Genomic DNA, 15,713 nt, shown 5'->3' with positions numbered 1-15,713 from the left:
CCGATTCCCGGGGTCGGGGTGGCTTTTTTGCAATTCAACGTCGCCAACCCTCTCCCCCGGGATCTCCGATTTATCGTTCCGTCACCCTTCGAGGCATCCTTTGACCCTGAAGAGTTAAAAGCAACGGGCGGTTTCAGCCCTCGAGCGACCCCCCCGGCGCGCGCCAGGGGGTGGTAAGAAAAATGAGGGGAGATTCCGGGAATCAAGGGAAATGTCCACCGTGGACCACCCCAACGGGGGGTGATACGCGCGTTAAGAGGACGTATCGTCGACATCCCTCATACAAAAGGGTTGTTTCTCGCGGCTCAGCTGGACCTCTCTTTTACGACTCTCCTCCAAGAGGGGGAATCCTTGCTAACGCGGTGGACCTTACTTTCCCTTTTACCTCGTGGCGTTATCCGCCACCTTGGGGGAAGGAAGTATGATCTCTCGACTCGGCCTCCCCGAGGAATCAATTCTCCTAAATCCGGGTCGTTTTCCCAGGAAGTATCACGGGCCATTTCGCGGGGATTAGCGTAAGACGCCGAGCATAAGGGAATCGACCTATCATTCGCTCCTCTAAGGCCGCGCCAGGATACGAGGCTTCCCATTGGCCGGATCCCTATTGCTCCCGCGGATCCGACTTTGCGGAAATGCCTTTAACGACTTGCCCCAGAGTTAGTTAATTGATGGCATCTATCTCTCCGCGAACCCCGGTATGGCCGCCGCTTAATTATTTCGGGTTAACTGACGTCATCGCCCCTCGGGGTCTTGATAACCCGCTATTGGTCAGGTGGGCGGTTAAGCCCAACGAGATTAAAACTCTACGCGTACCATAAGTTTCGCTTAAAAAGGTCTAAGAATCAGGGAAGAATTTTGACAATTTTCAAAATCCCGAGGTTACGATCGACGAGGGGTGTTCGATCGTATCCACGGGCATCTTTTCAGAGGCTTGTCGGAAGTTAGGGCGAGTTAAAAGATGGCGACTGATAGCAAGGTCGTGCGAATCGGGGAGGCTGTCTCGTTCGGGAGCGATCGGCGATGCTTTATCGAGCCGTGAGATATCTTTCCGTTTCGGTCCAACAGGGAGCACTACTGCTGATTGAACCGCCCCCGCCATCTCGGCCCGAAAAGAGTCTGAGCTCTCGTTCGTCGATCTCCGAGTAGAGCGGACCCGGCGACACGTAGTCCTGGGGAGAAGAAACGGCGAGGCCATGTCACGTTTGCCTCGGGGTCACGATCGAGCCCGGCTGGGGGGGTGGAGGGTGGTTTCATCGGTATCGCCCGATGGAAACGAGGCCTCTATCTCGGCTCGATATCTCGGATTATCGATCCCGGCCGCTCGATATGGGGCGGCCCGAAATCGGAAGCGATATGCCTGGTTTCCGCCGATTAATGGACTCCCGACTTCCGGGGCATTTCCACCCTTTTCCAGGGCTCGGCCACCCTGGGGTGGGCCGACTTACTGGAAATCGTTGACCCCAGGAAACCCTCCGAGGCATTAGAACTCTACGATTCGATCAGTCATTTCTGATCCTAAACTCGCAAAATAATAAATAATTACTTATTGGGACTGATATGGGTAGTGTCAACCCCCTTGATAGGTACGAGCCCCCTTAATGGCATTTCCGTATTCTTAGGAGATTGAAGGGGTGAGAAACTTGGGATTTAGTTGGGGTCCCTTTTTTCATGGGGAGGGCGTCCGGGGGTGTCTACCAATGGAGGAAGACATGGCAGATCAGCTGTCATATCGATGTAAACCATGGTTAAGGGCACAATAGAGCGTCGGTTATCTGCGACTCTGACGTACAACCCCGTTTCCCTGCCCGCTATAATATACCCTCTAAAGCGGCGTATTATTCCGACGGTTGGTTCTACCGGGGGATATTTATATTTATTTTTTTTTTCGCGAGCCTCTACGGGGGAGGTTGAGCCGGGGATCGCTGAAATACCGACCGGGGGAAATATCGATACCTCGAGGGGGTAGTTCCCAGAGAGGGCCCCGGGGGTGGAATCGAGGGCCGTGGGTCTAGTCGAGGCTTCACGACATTTCGCCCCGGGCTGGCCTGATAATATTGATAATAATAACAGCCAGCCGGATGAAAAAAGCCGCGCATGATAAAGGGCGCATTTTTGGAGACCGGGACCGGGGGTTGCGGAAAAATCGACACTCGTAATTAATGAATCCTCGGAGCCCCCCGAAGGGCGAACTAAGGCTAATGGCCGAGGCAAAAAGGGGTCCTTGATCCTGTCCTGGTGCCATCCTCGTCGTCCCGGTATCGGTCGACGACTGATGGATGGATCGCGTAACGATGATCGAGCACGGTGACGTCACGTGCGTAGATGCGATCGGAAAATCGTCTCGCTTATCGCGACGCTTATCACCGATTTCGATATCCGGTAATCCACTTGTTCGTGCCCGGGAATAGTTTTCGGTAATCAGCAGCCATTACTAAGCGGCTTATCTTGGGGATACATGGCAAGGGGTGTTCGGGTGCGTAATGAGCATGGTACCTTCGTCTCGAGGTATTGTCTTGGGAGGTGGTGATCCGTCTTGCTTACCACCTATCCCGTTGACACCACCCACGGCGTCGACCACCCCCTCGCTTCTTCGGGGGTGGCCGAGCTCTGCACCCGATTCGCAAGTGCTTTGCTTCCTCAACCAATAGGTCTTATCTCCAAGTGTCAACATTCATGAAGTTTAAGGTTAAATGAAACACCTGGAGAAATTTGATCGCCGTAGAAGTCCCATTGATTCGTGATTTTTTATCCCCTAATTGGCTGCAGAGACACCCTGCGCCATCTGTCATTTCAGTGCCAACTATATTTTTCTCCCCGAATCGACTTATTTGACGGAGGTTAGAGCTGAACTGACAAACACGATTCGAAGGTTCGGAAACAACTTGACGTCGAGTTTATTTAATCGACAAATTGATCATCCCCATCCCTGGCGTGTCCTCCCGTTTCTGATCACACGCTGTAACGTGTACACAAGGGGGATGATTTTCAATAGCGCGGGGTAACGATAATTACCTTAATTACCCAAATTACTGGGGAATTATTTCGCGCGAGGTTAGCATTGAACGAGTTATCATCGGCGATCGTTCCGTTTCTCGCTACAAATGGATTTCGAGTGGGAGACCCTTGATAAATAATTAACCGCGCGGTAGTCATCGAACCCGCCCCTATCGGATAATAACGATAAATAATTAAATGCAAACTGTATATTTCATATTAATCCCAACGTAATTGAGGTTTTACCGCAGACCCTAATGTGTTAACACATTGTCGGATGATCGTTTTTTTTTTATAACGTTACATGAGAATCCCCTCTGAATTTGTCATATCAGGAATGATTTAAATAGATCACTTCCGCGTGCGGATTTTTGCGGAAAATATTGCGTTTCGGCGGCAAGTGACCAGCGGGGAGATATCCTCTTATGAAATAGTAGGGAAGCCAGGTATTGCGAGGATTTAATTACCCCTCGATAAACAGCGAGTACTGCGCGGAATTCGACGACGCCGTTAAAGTATCATCCACGCGAGCGGTATCAGTGTCCGTAATTAATAAATGAACTCTCGTTAAAATATGCACCGTGCATACCGTGGAAATTGATAGGGGAAAAGAATGTCCCTTATCGAGAGTGCGGAAACCCGCACACGTCCGCGGTGGTTTTCCGCCGCGGCGGACGGGGATGGAAATTGACTGGTGCTCTCACCGGTTCGCTTTTCCGCGTCGCGGAAAGTGACTTCCCCGAGGATGACTTTGGAGCTCCGGCCTTTGGCATTGACGGCATACACGGCGACGTGCACCCCGGCGTCGACGGAGGCCTCCAGCCCGGAAAGGGCGAAAACGGGCTCGTCCTGTGACGTCACGTTGTAAAGAGGTTCGATGTCCGGGAGGAAATCCAAATCCCCGTGGTAGACCTCCAGGACGAACTTCTGGGGCAGCCCTCCATCGTACCCTGCCACGCACTTCACCTCCACGCTCGTGTACGTCTGATTGGCCAGGGTGCAATTGCGCACCGGGAATGGAGTTCCTGGAGGAAAAGTAATCCCAGAATGTAACGACCCCAAATCCCCGTAGGAACCCCGATTTCGATTACACGGTACCAAAAGCCTATCATTGTAGGCCTTAAATTCCGATTAAGAGTACAGGAGGATCATTAGAGAGCTTTGCTTACGAGGATCCAAAGCGGGGCTAAAGGTTTACTCGATATCTTTTCTCCTTCTTTTTTTTAAACAAAATTCGAAAACCACTTTTCAATCGATTTAACTCGTTAATGGATGGAAAGCGAGGGAGACGGCTGCAGGATGCGCGGATTCGAGGAAGAGGATATACCATCCGGGGAAATTGTATCCATTTTCGGGAATCGCGCGGCGTAACTCCATCACCGCCACCCCCGAGTTTGCGCGACCCGACGTTACACGTCACGTCGAGTATTAGCGATGGGAACAATTTTGCCAAATAATCTCAGCAGACCGTTCGGGCCGGCCATGGCTGGGGCGAGTTCGGGGAGAGGAGGGAAAATCTAGGGAAACGAGGGAAATTGTGAAACCCTAGAGCCGGGTCCGGGAAGCGAGATGAGATTTTCTGTTTTGATTCGTTCGTCGAGGTCGATATACGAGGAGAATGGACGCAGAGGAGGACGAGGGGACAGGTCGGGAAGAGGGAACCAGGAACCGGGAAGAGGGTGAGCTGCAAAACCGTGGCTTCGAGTCAACGTCGGGCCCGGAAAAACGCGTTTCCGACCGGCTGCGGAATTAACGCGGAATTAGCGAGGTGCCCTCGACGTTAGTTCCTCGCCGGGAAATTGTCCGGCTTTTTCCGCCGCCTCGCGTTTATATTCCGCCGCTTATTTACACGGCCGAGCGCGGCCGTCCTTTTATGCAAATAAATAAATTTATGCCCATCTACATATCCGACCGGCGCGTTTGCGCCGCGGATCCGGCTAATCCAATTAATCGAAGGATCGCCTTGCGGGAAAGTCCTTCGCGAAGGAGATCCTCGATTCCGAGGAGGATCCTGAGAAACTCCGAGACGGTTATCGAACCCCCGGTTGCTGCTCTTTCCGTTCCGCCGCGGATATTCCTGTTTATTCTGCTCGCCCGCTTATCCGTATCCGTCTCCTCGCGAGGTCCAGGATAAAATCCTTTACAATAATTCCGGAATATTTTGGGGAAGTTCTCCCCGTCTCTCCGGGAATCGGAGAGAGGAGAACCTCGAGGCTACTCGCTTTTGCACCTTTGGAGGGGTCTTTACCCATTTGCGTTTCATCGCTTCCCGACGATAAGCTTATCTTGCCATCCCATTTCCAAAGTGCCCATTCCGCGCTTTCCCCGATATCAAAGAAACCCCTTATCCCTACAGGACCTTATGTTTCTACGGTTTCCTCCATTCGATCCTGTATTTTGTATGGGTAATTGTTCGCGGTACCGTAATTGCTTTAGGTGTCGGATTCCTCTAATGGCAGCCCCGCCGAGTAACGAAATTCTCTCGCCGATCCGGGATCCCCTTCTTTCGATTGATTCTTCACCGCGGATCCAGATGGGGAGCAACTCCGGTCCAATTAGAAGTTTCCCATCGGCTTCGATCGACCGGGGGCGTGTAATACAGCCGCGTCTTATTTCCCCGACGACGTCGAGCATCGCTTCGGGGTACGCTCCCCGGGGGGTGAGACACTTCGAAAGGGGGTGGTTTTGAAACGAGGGGCGGCAAAGTTCTCGTTGTAATTTCGGCGCTGCCGTGGAGTCTGCCAGATCAAATGTTTGACTCGCCCGCGAAACGGAACGGAAGAGGAGGAGGGAACCCGAAGTACCGACTCGGAACACTCGGAACAGGAACGGAACCGGTCCGACGGATTTCCTCGACTAACCTCGGAGTTTCTCCGCTCCTCTGTCCGCTCTTCCTCCTGACGCTACTTCTCTTCCTTTCGCCTGGAAAATTCCGCGTCCCCTCAACTCGAGTCGATTATCATAAAATACATATCTGGAGGGATGCTTGTCACAACGGACCTTTAAAAAAAACTCGGTTTCTAATCTGGAATCATTTATTTCTCTAATCATTTTGATGCATCTGAGAGGGGAAATTCAAGGCAGATTGGGGAGCTAGTATTTAGTAAGAAGTAGTTATTGAAATTTCTTACTGGCTGCGACGAGCTGGAACATACACGGCCTCGTCTGGGTCCCCACGGCATTGTCCGCCCAGCAGGACAACGTCCCATAGTCCAATTCCGTACTCGGCGTGTACTTCAGGACACTGATACCTTCCGACGTAATCGAGAACCTCGAAGGTGCGACTTCCGAAGTTTCCCCGCTGTTATTGAATTTCCACCGAAAGGAAGAAGCCGGAGGATCGGCCTCGACTCTGCACTCGATGTCCAAGGACTCGCCTCTTGACGCCCCCACGACCACGATGCGATCGTCCTTGCAGACCGGAGCAACTGCAACGAGATAGGATCGTTAGTTAGCAACTAGATATTCAATTCCTTAAGAAAATGCCCTCATTCCTCGATTAACTTATCTCCCAGTCCTCCGGGAGGCGGACAACTTGGCGGAGCCTCATTGAAAGGAGTCCCTCCGCGAGATGGGAGAGGAACTTCCTGGTTCCTTTTCTTCCAGGATTCCTGCCCGACGAGCTTCTCGTTTTGCCGCGACCTCCTGAGATGCCGCATTTATTTATCCATTAGTGGCCAGGACTTGACGGGGAATTTCTTAGGGCAGTCCGGGAATAAGTCGTCCTCGCCGTCCCGAAGGATTCCATTAACCGGGCCGGATGTTTCGCGGTCTCCAGGGGATGTAACTTAACCGAGCTTCTGTCAGTTACGGTAGTTGAGGTAACTTCTGCAACTGGCTTAGCAGCCAATTCCACGACGATTGGCAGAGTGTAACAGGTGAATCCTCCGGTCGAGATTCTTCGAGGTACTCGCGATTGCATTACCGGGTCTCCAGGGTGTACCGAGGGAGACGGAGGAGGTGAGGGGCTCCTCTTTCGTCCTTGCTTCGACGTCCAATCGCGGTAAATATCGAGGCGACGGTGTCGACGTCGATATCGGCCCCGCCGTCTCGACGATGATATCGATGTCGGTCCGACCGCCCCGACGATTTGCCGCTACGGAAATTCTAATTGGACGTTACGACGTCGAGGAACTTCCTCTTTGTCTCTAAGGGGTGAAACCTTCCTCTTGCGGTTACGACGTAACGCCATTCGTTAGTCCCCGGGAACTCGATCCGTAGGGAAACTTTCGAGCTCCGAGACTTTTGGGACCGAATTAAGCGAAATCCAACCCCCCCTCGAAGCTTATGGGAAGAGCTTCCCTCAACTTTATTAATAATTTCATCAAACGACGTCAACCTCGTACGTGCAGGTAGAGCCCTCGAAATTCCGTTTTTCCCGTAGAAGCCTTTCTTTGACTTAAGTTTTGAGAAAGACTCGAGAAATACGTAATCACGATTTCTCGCAACATTATTTATTTCATAACCCTGTCGGGATAACTTTACGTTTCAATGTTAATTTTGCATAATGAGGTTTTATTGTTACCCTGGGATCGTCCCTTTCTGCTTGGTCGGTTCTCTTTCTGCACCGGAAATTCCCGTGAATTTACGATCGCGACTCCTGGTCGTCCTGTTAGTCCTAAGGGGCTCGGTCCGGATGCGCAGTAAATATTTCGTCCTTTCTTTTTTTCCCTTTTCCCGAAGATTGCACTCGGGCCACCGGGCGGATCGATTCCGGAGTAACGTTCGCATCGTATTCACACGGGGACATAAAAGCTCCTCGGGTGGAAGCCAATCGGGATTGGTAACATTCCTGTAAGAGCTGACCAAGTGTCGAGGGAAAGAACCGAAGAGAGTCCCCGGGCCTTTCCTTTCCAGGACACGTTTGCGTATTTTGTCGCGTCCACCATCTTCGATCAGCATCCTTGCCCCGCGTGACTTCACCGTGCAGATAGACAATGCCATTGAATCCGTGGTCGTTTTTCATCTTGCTAAATAAAAAGGTGGAGGGAATTGTCCTCAATTGAGGACAAGAGTAACGGAGCCTCTGCTTTAAAATCTACAAGAAGGTATCTCGACGAGGTGTTAAAATCGGAAAATCGTAAGGAAATTATTTCCCTGGCGTGCACGATAATTACCGTAAGGGGAGCTCAATATCGGGGTTACCTTCCCGAGACTGCGAACCTCTTTCGAGATGAATTCCCCGGAATGTGGGGGTTCCATTTTCAAATTTACGAGCCGAGCCGTCGGGCGAGCGGGGGCGTAGTATTTCAAAAATTGAGGGGAAGCACGACGGAGGACTGCGAAATGCGCGAAATAAAAAATTTCCGAGTATTCCCCAAGCCCCGAGAATTCGGATCGTAAAGACGCAGGATTCGGAAGAAGTTGTACTCCTTGAATATATCGAGGTGGAAGTGCTTTGTCTCTCCCTCTCGCCCTCTCCTTTTATTTGTCATCCCGCCCCGCGAATCGAGATTACGCTTGGGCCCCATAACTGGAAATTGAGTATAAAAGATGTAAGGGAGACTAAGTCCGCGTAAAATATTCAAAGAGCGAGTTATCCGCGAGGTTTTGCACGCGACTCCGCCGAGGAGATTGTCCTCTCAAAGGATCTCCTGGTACTCCTTCCTCCCCGGATTGTCTTTCCTTGCCTCTCGCGTCCGCCCGAATTTCCCTCCCGCTTCATTCGAGTCCCTTAAATTGGAATATTTTTTCCGCCGAAGGGGCAGGGTTTAACTTTCCCCAGGACGCGATACTCACATTTGACACGAAGAGGAAGCGGTTTGCTCCTGGTCTCGTTAAGGGGGTTCGTCACTGTACAAACGTAGAGACCGGCGCTGGTCCTGGTCACGCGTTGTAGGACGAGGCTTTGGTTCGACCAGATGATCTTCGCCGCGGTGTTGTGGGTCAGTACTTCGTCCTGCAACATAGAGCGAGAACGCTCCTTTAGTTTAATTATAAAATAGGATTTTGTACGAAATTTAAAGACCAGGAAGAGCCTGCTTGACAGCTGTACAAAGTGCAACATGTATATAGTGTCAGAGGCGATGCATGAATTTTATGAATTTTTTTAACACTGCATTTTTATAATGGACATACGTATGGGGTATCTTTTAAATGCACCGGATTATGCAGGGAAATTGAAAAGTACGTCTTTAGGCGGACCGGGTGGAGGAGCCGGATTTTGGTTGGGCAAGGGCGCGAGTAGTGCAGGGCGATCAGCCGCAGGGGCTGACCGTGCCGCAGACAAGGGGTAGTTTAATCAGACGGTAGACAGAAACGTCCGTCTATTCTTTGTCTTCGACAGACATTTCTCCGGGCGTTTTTTAAGCCCCTTCCCAGCATTTTCGCCTCGCGGAATTTCCCTCTTTCTCCGATTTCAGTATCTCGCCCCCTCTTTGTCGGCCCTTTATCTGGCTCCCCTCTTCGGCGTTATAGGAGCAGACCCACCCCATCGCTACTCTCGGCACCAACCTAACTTCCAAGGAATCTACCGGCTGATGCGCGAAGACAGCTCGAGGTCGATCCGAGAAATGAAATGGAACCATTCGGAATCTCGAGAAAGGGAAACCGCTCCATTGAACATTTTCCCCTCGGTTAGCTCGACCTCAGCCCAGCGTTTATGTACTCCCGCGATTCCGGGCTCCTAAATTGATAAGGGGGTAAATATTTCACCGATTGCCGACCGTTTCGAGAGTTCCTCTTCCTTCTCGAGATTCGAATCTCCGTCGTTCGTGTATTTAAGGTGAAGTGAAACCCCCCTCAAATCGGAATCGATTCGAGTAAGACACCTTTTTTTGAGGGTATTGGATCAGCGGATCATAATCCACGAATCAAGGAAATTTCACTTCGATTTCTATATAATTATTGCATGGAAAGGTGGAGAAAATCCGTTCGGAGAGGAGCACGTGTAATGGTAGAGTCAATTGATATAATTGTACACGTCTCATTTCGAAAGTAAAAGATGATGGATCGGTGGTCGGAAATGGTGAAGGAGAAGGCTCGATTTTTTGGAACAATAAGTCGAAGGCTATGTAGAGGAGAGACGGGATTTTCAAATCGGCGAAAAGGGGTGGAAAAATAAGAGGAGATGGCAGTGCCATCCCATGTTTCCGGCAATTAACGGTCTAACTCAATTAAACCAGATTGTAATCTATGTACCGTGTGGCCGAGTCGGGTGAGGCGGGTTAACGCGCTTAGCATAGGTTAAGCCCCGGTTAAATCCCGGGTTTACCTTCGATTACCTTGCGGTAAGAGGTAGGACTTGGGAAAGGCCAGGTTACACCCTGCGCAGCCCGCAGAGCTCACCTTCGACCCTCTAGGGTTCTTTCACCCCCCGTGGAAAATCTTTTTAGTTTTACGGTCCTCGCAAATCCGACTTTCGCCGGCTGGATAAATATCGACGTTACAGCTTGACCCTTTCGCCCCGGGGACTTTTGCCCCCCTGGGAGCACTTTCTTAACCTGGGAAACCATTTTGGGTTTACAACCCTAGGGAAGGTTCTTTACGATTCGTCACCCGCCTTTTTTATTACTCGTGTCATTATATTCCTGAGCTCGTGTCGCGGGGAGGAAAAAGCCATGCTTCGGATCCAGATGCTGACGTGGCTCCATGAAAAGGAACCCGATGACCGTATCCATCGCCTTTACTCAGAAAAAGGACGAAAAAGGAAAAGGAATTAGCTTTTTTACGGCGCCTCGAATTAGCTTCTTCTCGCTCCTCCTGGCTACTCCACGACGCTGGACGAGTAGAAGTTGCTGATTGCTCGGGCGAAGATCGGCATTTTCAGATTAGGAGCAGTTTTTGGGGGTAATTCTTGCGAAGGGAGGATTAATATATGTAGATTACTAAAGTTTTCTATTTACCCCCTTGCTTTTACCCCGGGGTAGGGCTGATTTCCGATGGATAACATCTCGCCCTCTTTCTCCCTTCTGTCCATCCAGCGTCTCGTCCCTTCGATTTATCTTCTTTATCCGTCCTTTATCCAATCTACTCTTCCACCTGCTGCACGCAACGATGTTCCGTCAGGTAGAAAATTCGTAACGCGCCCTGGTGCTGCAGTTTAAGCAGTTTCCGTTGTTTTATCGAGCGAACTTCCTCTTCCGTACGTGCAGACGCGCAAACACCGATGCTCCGTCTCTCTCTCTCTGTTCTGCCCGACTCGGCCCTACTTTCTCACTTTCTGTGTACCCGAGGTACATACGATACGGCCTTAAGGTGTCGGAGGTATCCTCATAAAATCAAATTTCTCTTTTAGAGCTCCTCGTCGAACCATCTCGGGAGGAATTGAGAATTTCACCCCGCGAAAGGAGTCCGCCATCCTTCGGACAAAATTCTCTCCTTCATCTAGGATAATCGAATTACCGGCTCCCTTTCCATTTTACCGCTTTATACAGCCGGTGTGTACAAGGTATCGCTTTAAGACGTGCGGAGTGCCCTCGTAAAATCAAGTCCCCTTTTCGCAGCTTTTTCGCGAGCGGTCCTTGGGAGAATTTCACCTCCTTCCTTGAGAAGCAGCTCGCCGTCATCGAAGGACGCCCCTTAAATATAGAGCCACGCTTGGAATAATTAATTTTATTGCCTGTTTAGGATCCATTTCCCTTTTTTCATTTTCTGGAGTACACACGGAGCCGCCTTAAAGCGACGAAAGTGTCCTCGTAAAATTGAGCCTCTCGTTTACACGGCTCCTGGAACGATCCTTGTAAGCCGTCTTGTAAAACTTGTCCCTGGAACCTGGAAATGTCGCCCTAAGAGAGGCTCCCGCATTTTTCTTTAATTTTTTAACGCTTTTATTTAGAAGGAATAGTTTGACTCTCCTGGACATTTTTTTCACGGTCTTATAAACGAAGAAAAATCCGAATTGGAACGTTGCCTTGGCTCAAAATGGCGATATAGGTATTCATTATCCTTCGTCCAGGATCAGGGATTTTGGTGGAAAGGGGTTTTGATATTAATCGTCCTTGGTGGGAAATTTCTATGCAACTTCAAGGCCTTACATGAAATAGGAGTTAACCATCGCGTCGGAACCATTGACTTGTCAAAGAAATCGTACGACGAAGCCTATGGCTCGATTCTAGATTTACGACGGGTCCAATGTTCGATTTCCCCGAAGTGCTGCAAAAGCTCATTTCTCCGTCCTTGGTTGAACACGCGGCTCAATAATTTCAAGGTGGGGATTTACGGCGATGAAAGACAAATGTGTTATCGATATTTCATTTACGCCTTCCGCAGTTTCTCTTCGGTCAAAAGCCTTCCGCTTTAATCGTCCTTCGACAAAGGGCTATCCTCGTGATTTTGACGACCCAATGCAGGATACCAGAATCCCTACGGTTCTCTGCGACATTTTTCTATATCTCTCATTTGACCTCTTCTCATTTTCGAACAAGTGTTTCGCCGGAGTATTGCACATTATTCGAGCCACGCGCGCGCTATCTCGATTTATCGCTGCACTCTTTTTCCCAGGAGTACTTTACCCGAGTTTTTCGATATTAACGGCGGGTTTCGTTAGAAGAAGGTGCTCACTCTTCCGGACTTTCCGGGCTTTACAAAAATTCCGGCGTATAGACAATCTTTTCAGGAGGTACGCCATTTTCTGGATGAATTGCCAGGAAGCTCTCATTACTGTACCATCTTAATTTAGCCGAAAAAAAAAAAAATGTGCGAAACCGTCCTTGTTTTTTTTATTAAGACAACTGCGTATGAAAAGCTCCGCCAAATTGTAAGCTCCGGATTCCGTAAAGCAAAAAGCTCCATTTGTTGGTAGGGATTTCAAGCATCGACCGTCCGAGACCCCGAGCAACAAATTAGGTGGCTCCGTGCATTCGATCGATCGATTATCCCATCCCTGTCGAGGTTTCCCATCGAACACATCCCCGCTTATTCGTCTTTCCCTCTCCTATCCAATCATCCGCTGGCCACGTCCATCGATCATCTAATCAAAACTGTTCCACTACGGATTCGAACATCCTCTGATCTTTCCCCGGAGATATCGTTATCAAATTCCGGGTATCGTAGTTATCACCGGTCTGGATACTGGATATTACCGAATAAAAAAATCATATTCCCGTGCATATCTCGATAAGAAATAATTCATCGCATTTAAAACTTCGATCGACTGCGATGCGCGATAAGGGGTTGAAATTCATCGATTCTGGAGCGTCGACTGATGATACGAAAATCGGAGAGGATCACCCTTTCATGCATAATAGGGCCAATATTTTGACGTGGGGAGTTCCTCAATTTTGAGACGAGAGGATCCGTCATAGATCCCTCCCTGATAAAGCTCTTCCGATGAAAAAAAAAAAAGCTCTGGCCGACGAAAGCACGAGGAGGTCTCGTTTCCGCGGGAGAGGCCGCGTGCCTTCTGTAGGGCCTCTCCGAAGAAAAGCAGCCCTTTCTGCAGGGGGTTTCCTCGCTGCCACCCTCCGGCGCAACCCTGAAGAGGTCCCAGGAACGCCGCGGATCTCGAGACCCGGAGGCAGCCTCCAGCTCAACGGGTAGCCGACCAAAAACGTCGAGGACGTCGAAGACCAAGGCGACCTCGCTCTTCAGACTTAAAAGAAGAACTTGAAACCGAGGCGCCGTTAAAGCCGACTCCCCCCGTCGACCTCTTCACCCCCTGGCCACTCCGGGACTTCTTTTCCACCCCCTGGGTGTGTCGTCGACGGGCCTCGGCCACTAGAGGAAGCCTACGCGATTTATCGCGGCATTTGTCCACGAAGCGTCGCGATGCCCACCACGAGGTCCTCTTTGGAAAATAATTCCAACCGGAAGACGGTGAAACATTATCCCACTTCCTGCAGGATGATCGACAAGGGGTGCGCCGACAAATTCTAAATTCCAAAAATTTTTCCTGGGTCTCATGGCGACGTCCAACCCCGAAGACGTCGTTGCCCATCAGTCCTGGTGAACGGCGCATCGCCTCCCTTTCGTTATCCCATATTTTGTAAAATATTCATAATCCTTGCTTTTTCCATGTTTCTCGTTGGCCTCGATCTGACCAGTTCGCTTGTTGTTTTTTTTTTTTTTTTAACGATTGCGGCGCTGGGGCAAAACGACCCATCGCGAACGCGGCAGAAATAAAAGGACCTGGGGTTGTCTTTTAACGTCACCGGCAGATCGTGCGGCGGTGAATTTACAGTGGCCGGTATTAAAGCGGGGCGTGGGGGCGAATAAAAAAGTCATATATGCAGGGAGGGAAGTTAGGTCTCCACATGTCAGCTATTAGATGGAATTTCCCGTCGGGCCTGGCGCTGCCGCGTGATCTTGCGGCAGGCGCGGCCGTGCCTCTGCGGAACGGCCGCGAACGTATCCGGAACAGTTATCACGGCGATAAAGTACGTGTTTGCGATATACAGTCATCTGGGCGCACCGGAAATAAAGAAGGATTTACGGAGCCACTTTTAGTGCGTTTACGGTAGGGCGGGCCTTTCCGGTAACGCTTTACGAGAATAACCCCGTCGACTGGTTGTTTTTTGAGAGATTAGAATAGAATGCGCCTCTCTAACTCGAAATTCGGATCATATTTATAAATTCCACTAGTAGGCCTTAAATGAGCTTTGAGACAATACACTTTCATATGTTGGAGGTATATAAATATATTTTCCTTTTTTTATATTTCTAGGACTGTCACTTCGAAATTGCACATCAAAAGTGGTGAGAAATTAGGACACTCTAGGCTTCGGAAAATTCGAACGGGAGATCGCGCGGAACTCCTTCCGCCGGCGGGGAAACTCTAAAAGTTTGCGGTCCGCCGGCGCGGGGTTCTCGGCCGAAAATTAAAGGGCGAATCTCTCGGGCGGCGGTTTTCGGGATAACGGGGGAAGGCTGTTTCCCTTTCCCCGTTGAAAAAGGGAAAACAGAAAAGAAGAAATTAACGCCTCCGAGGAAGCTCGAGTGCTTTCCCGGCGGAGCCTCGGCGAGCTCTCCCGGGGGGAAAGTTCGACGGCTCGTCGCTCGCAGACGAGTTCGCCGTTTTATGAAAATTTCGGTAAGGCCGGCCTCGGCTCGGAGGGAAATGGGAAACTTGGGGAAATTCGAGCCGTGTCTACGCTGGTCGGGGCGATGCGTCCATTCTTATTTTCGCTGCAGGAGGCGCTCCGTTGCACATGCAGCTGCTATGCGTCAACCCGCAACGTCTCGGCAGTCGCGGTTTCCTTTCAGGACTCTCGGTGCCTCCGGGTAATTTCCAGGCCTGCCCAAAAAAACCCAAGTGTGGGTTCCCCGGTGGAAGGTTTATTAAGAAATTTCCTCGGGAAACCTCCTTCCAGATTTTCCGCTCGACGATTTCTTCCGCCGCCCCGTTCCTCTAAATAAGAAAAAGGATAAGTAAAATGGCGCAGAGCCGTCACGGCGTGAAAATCAAACTTTTAGGTCAAAGACGAATTATTATTAGTCATTGTTCTCGGTTATTAGAAGAGGCGAAAGAGAGGTTCCTAGCATAAGGACGAAGAGAAGGGTGGGAAAAGTAAAATCCGCCCAGAAATCGTGGCTCTTTGTGAACGGGTTTAATTAATGAAATTGCTTAGGACGGCGAAAAGGACATACGTCCTCGAGGGAGGAAGGGGTCGCGATGGAGCCGAAGAGGGATATAGAGAGAGATAATATTCCAAGATGCATGGAAGGTCAGGAATTCCCTGGTAAGCGTCCCCGTGCAGGATATAGCCCGAGCCGGACGTTTAAAATTAAATCTAGGAGAGAAATAGAGCTCGGCGGTGGAATCTATCGCCAGCTCCGAAGGG

The 15,713-nt window shown here is 50.3% G+C and overlaps 1 protein-coding gene across 1 annotated transcript in view; it reads right to left on the bottom strand.

Annotated features, from left to right (window-relative positions):
- LOC105702433 (nephrin) overlaps nt 1-15,713 on the bottom strand; it is a 187,413-nt gene that overhangs the window by 8,377 nt on the left and 163,323 nt on the right. The window contains exons 10-12 of the mRNA XM_012429999.2: nt 8,734-8,893; nt 6,126-6,422; nt 3,699-4,019 (exon numbers count right to left, since the gene is read on the bottom strand). Coding sequence (XP_012285422.1) covers nt 3,699-4,019; nt 6,126-6,422; nt 8,734-8,893 — 778 coding nt within the window. The remainder of the gene's footprint in view (nt 1-3,698; nt 4,020-6,125; nt 6,423-8,733; nt 8,894-15,713) is intronic.

Source organism: Orussus abietinus, unplaced genomic scaffold (assembly GCF_000612105.2).
Source record: "Orussus abietinus isolate OABI.00-Male unplaced genomic scaffold, Oabi_2.0 scaffold17, whole genome shotgun sequence".
NCBI lineage: Eukaryota > Metazoa > Arthropoda > Insecta > Hymenoptera > Orussidae > Orussus > Orussus abietinus.
Note: the sequence above shows the minus strand (reverse complement) of the source record. Positions and strands in the feature narration are given on the sequence as shown.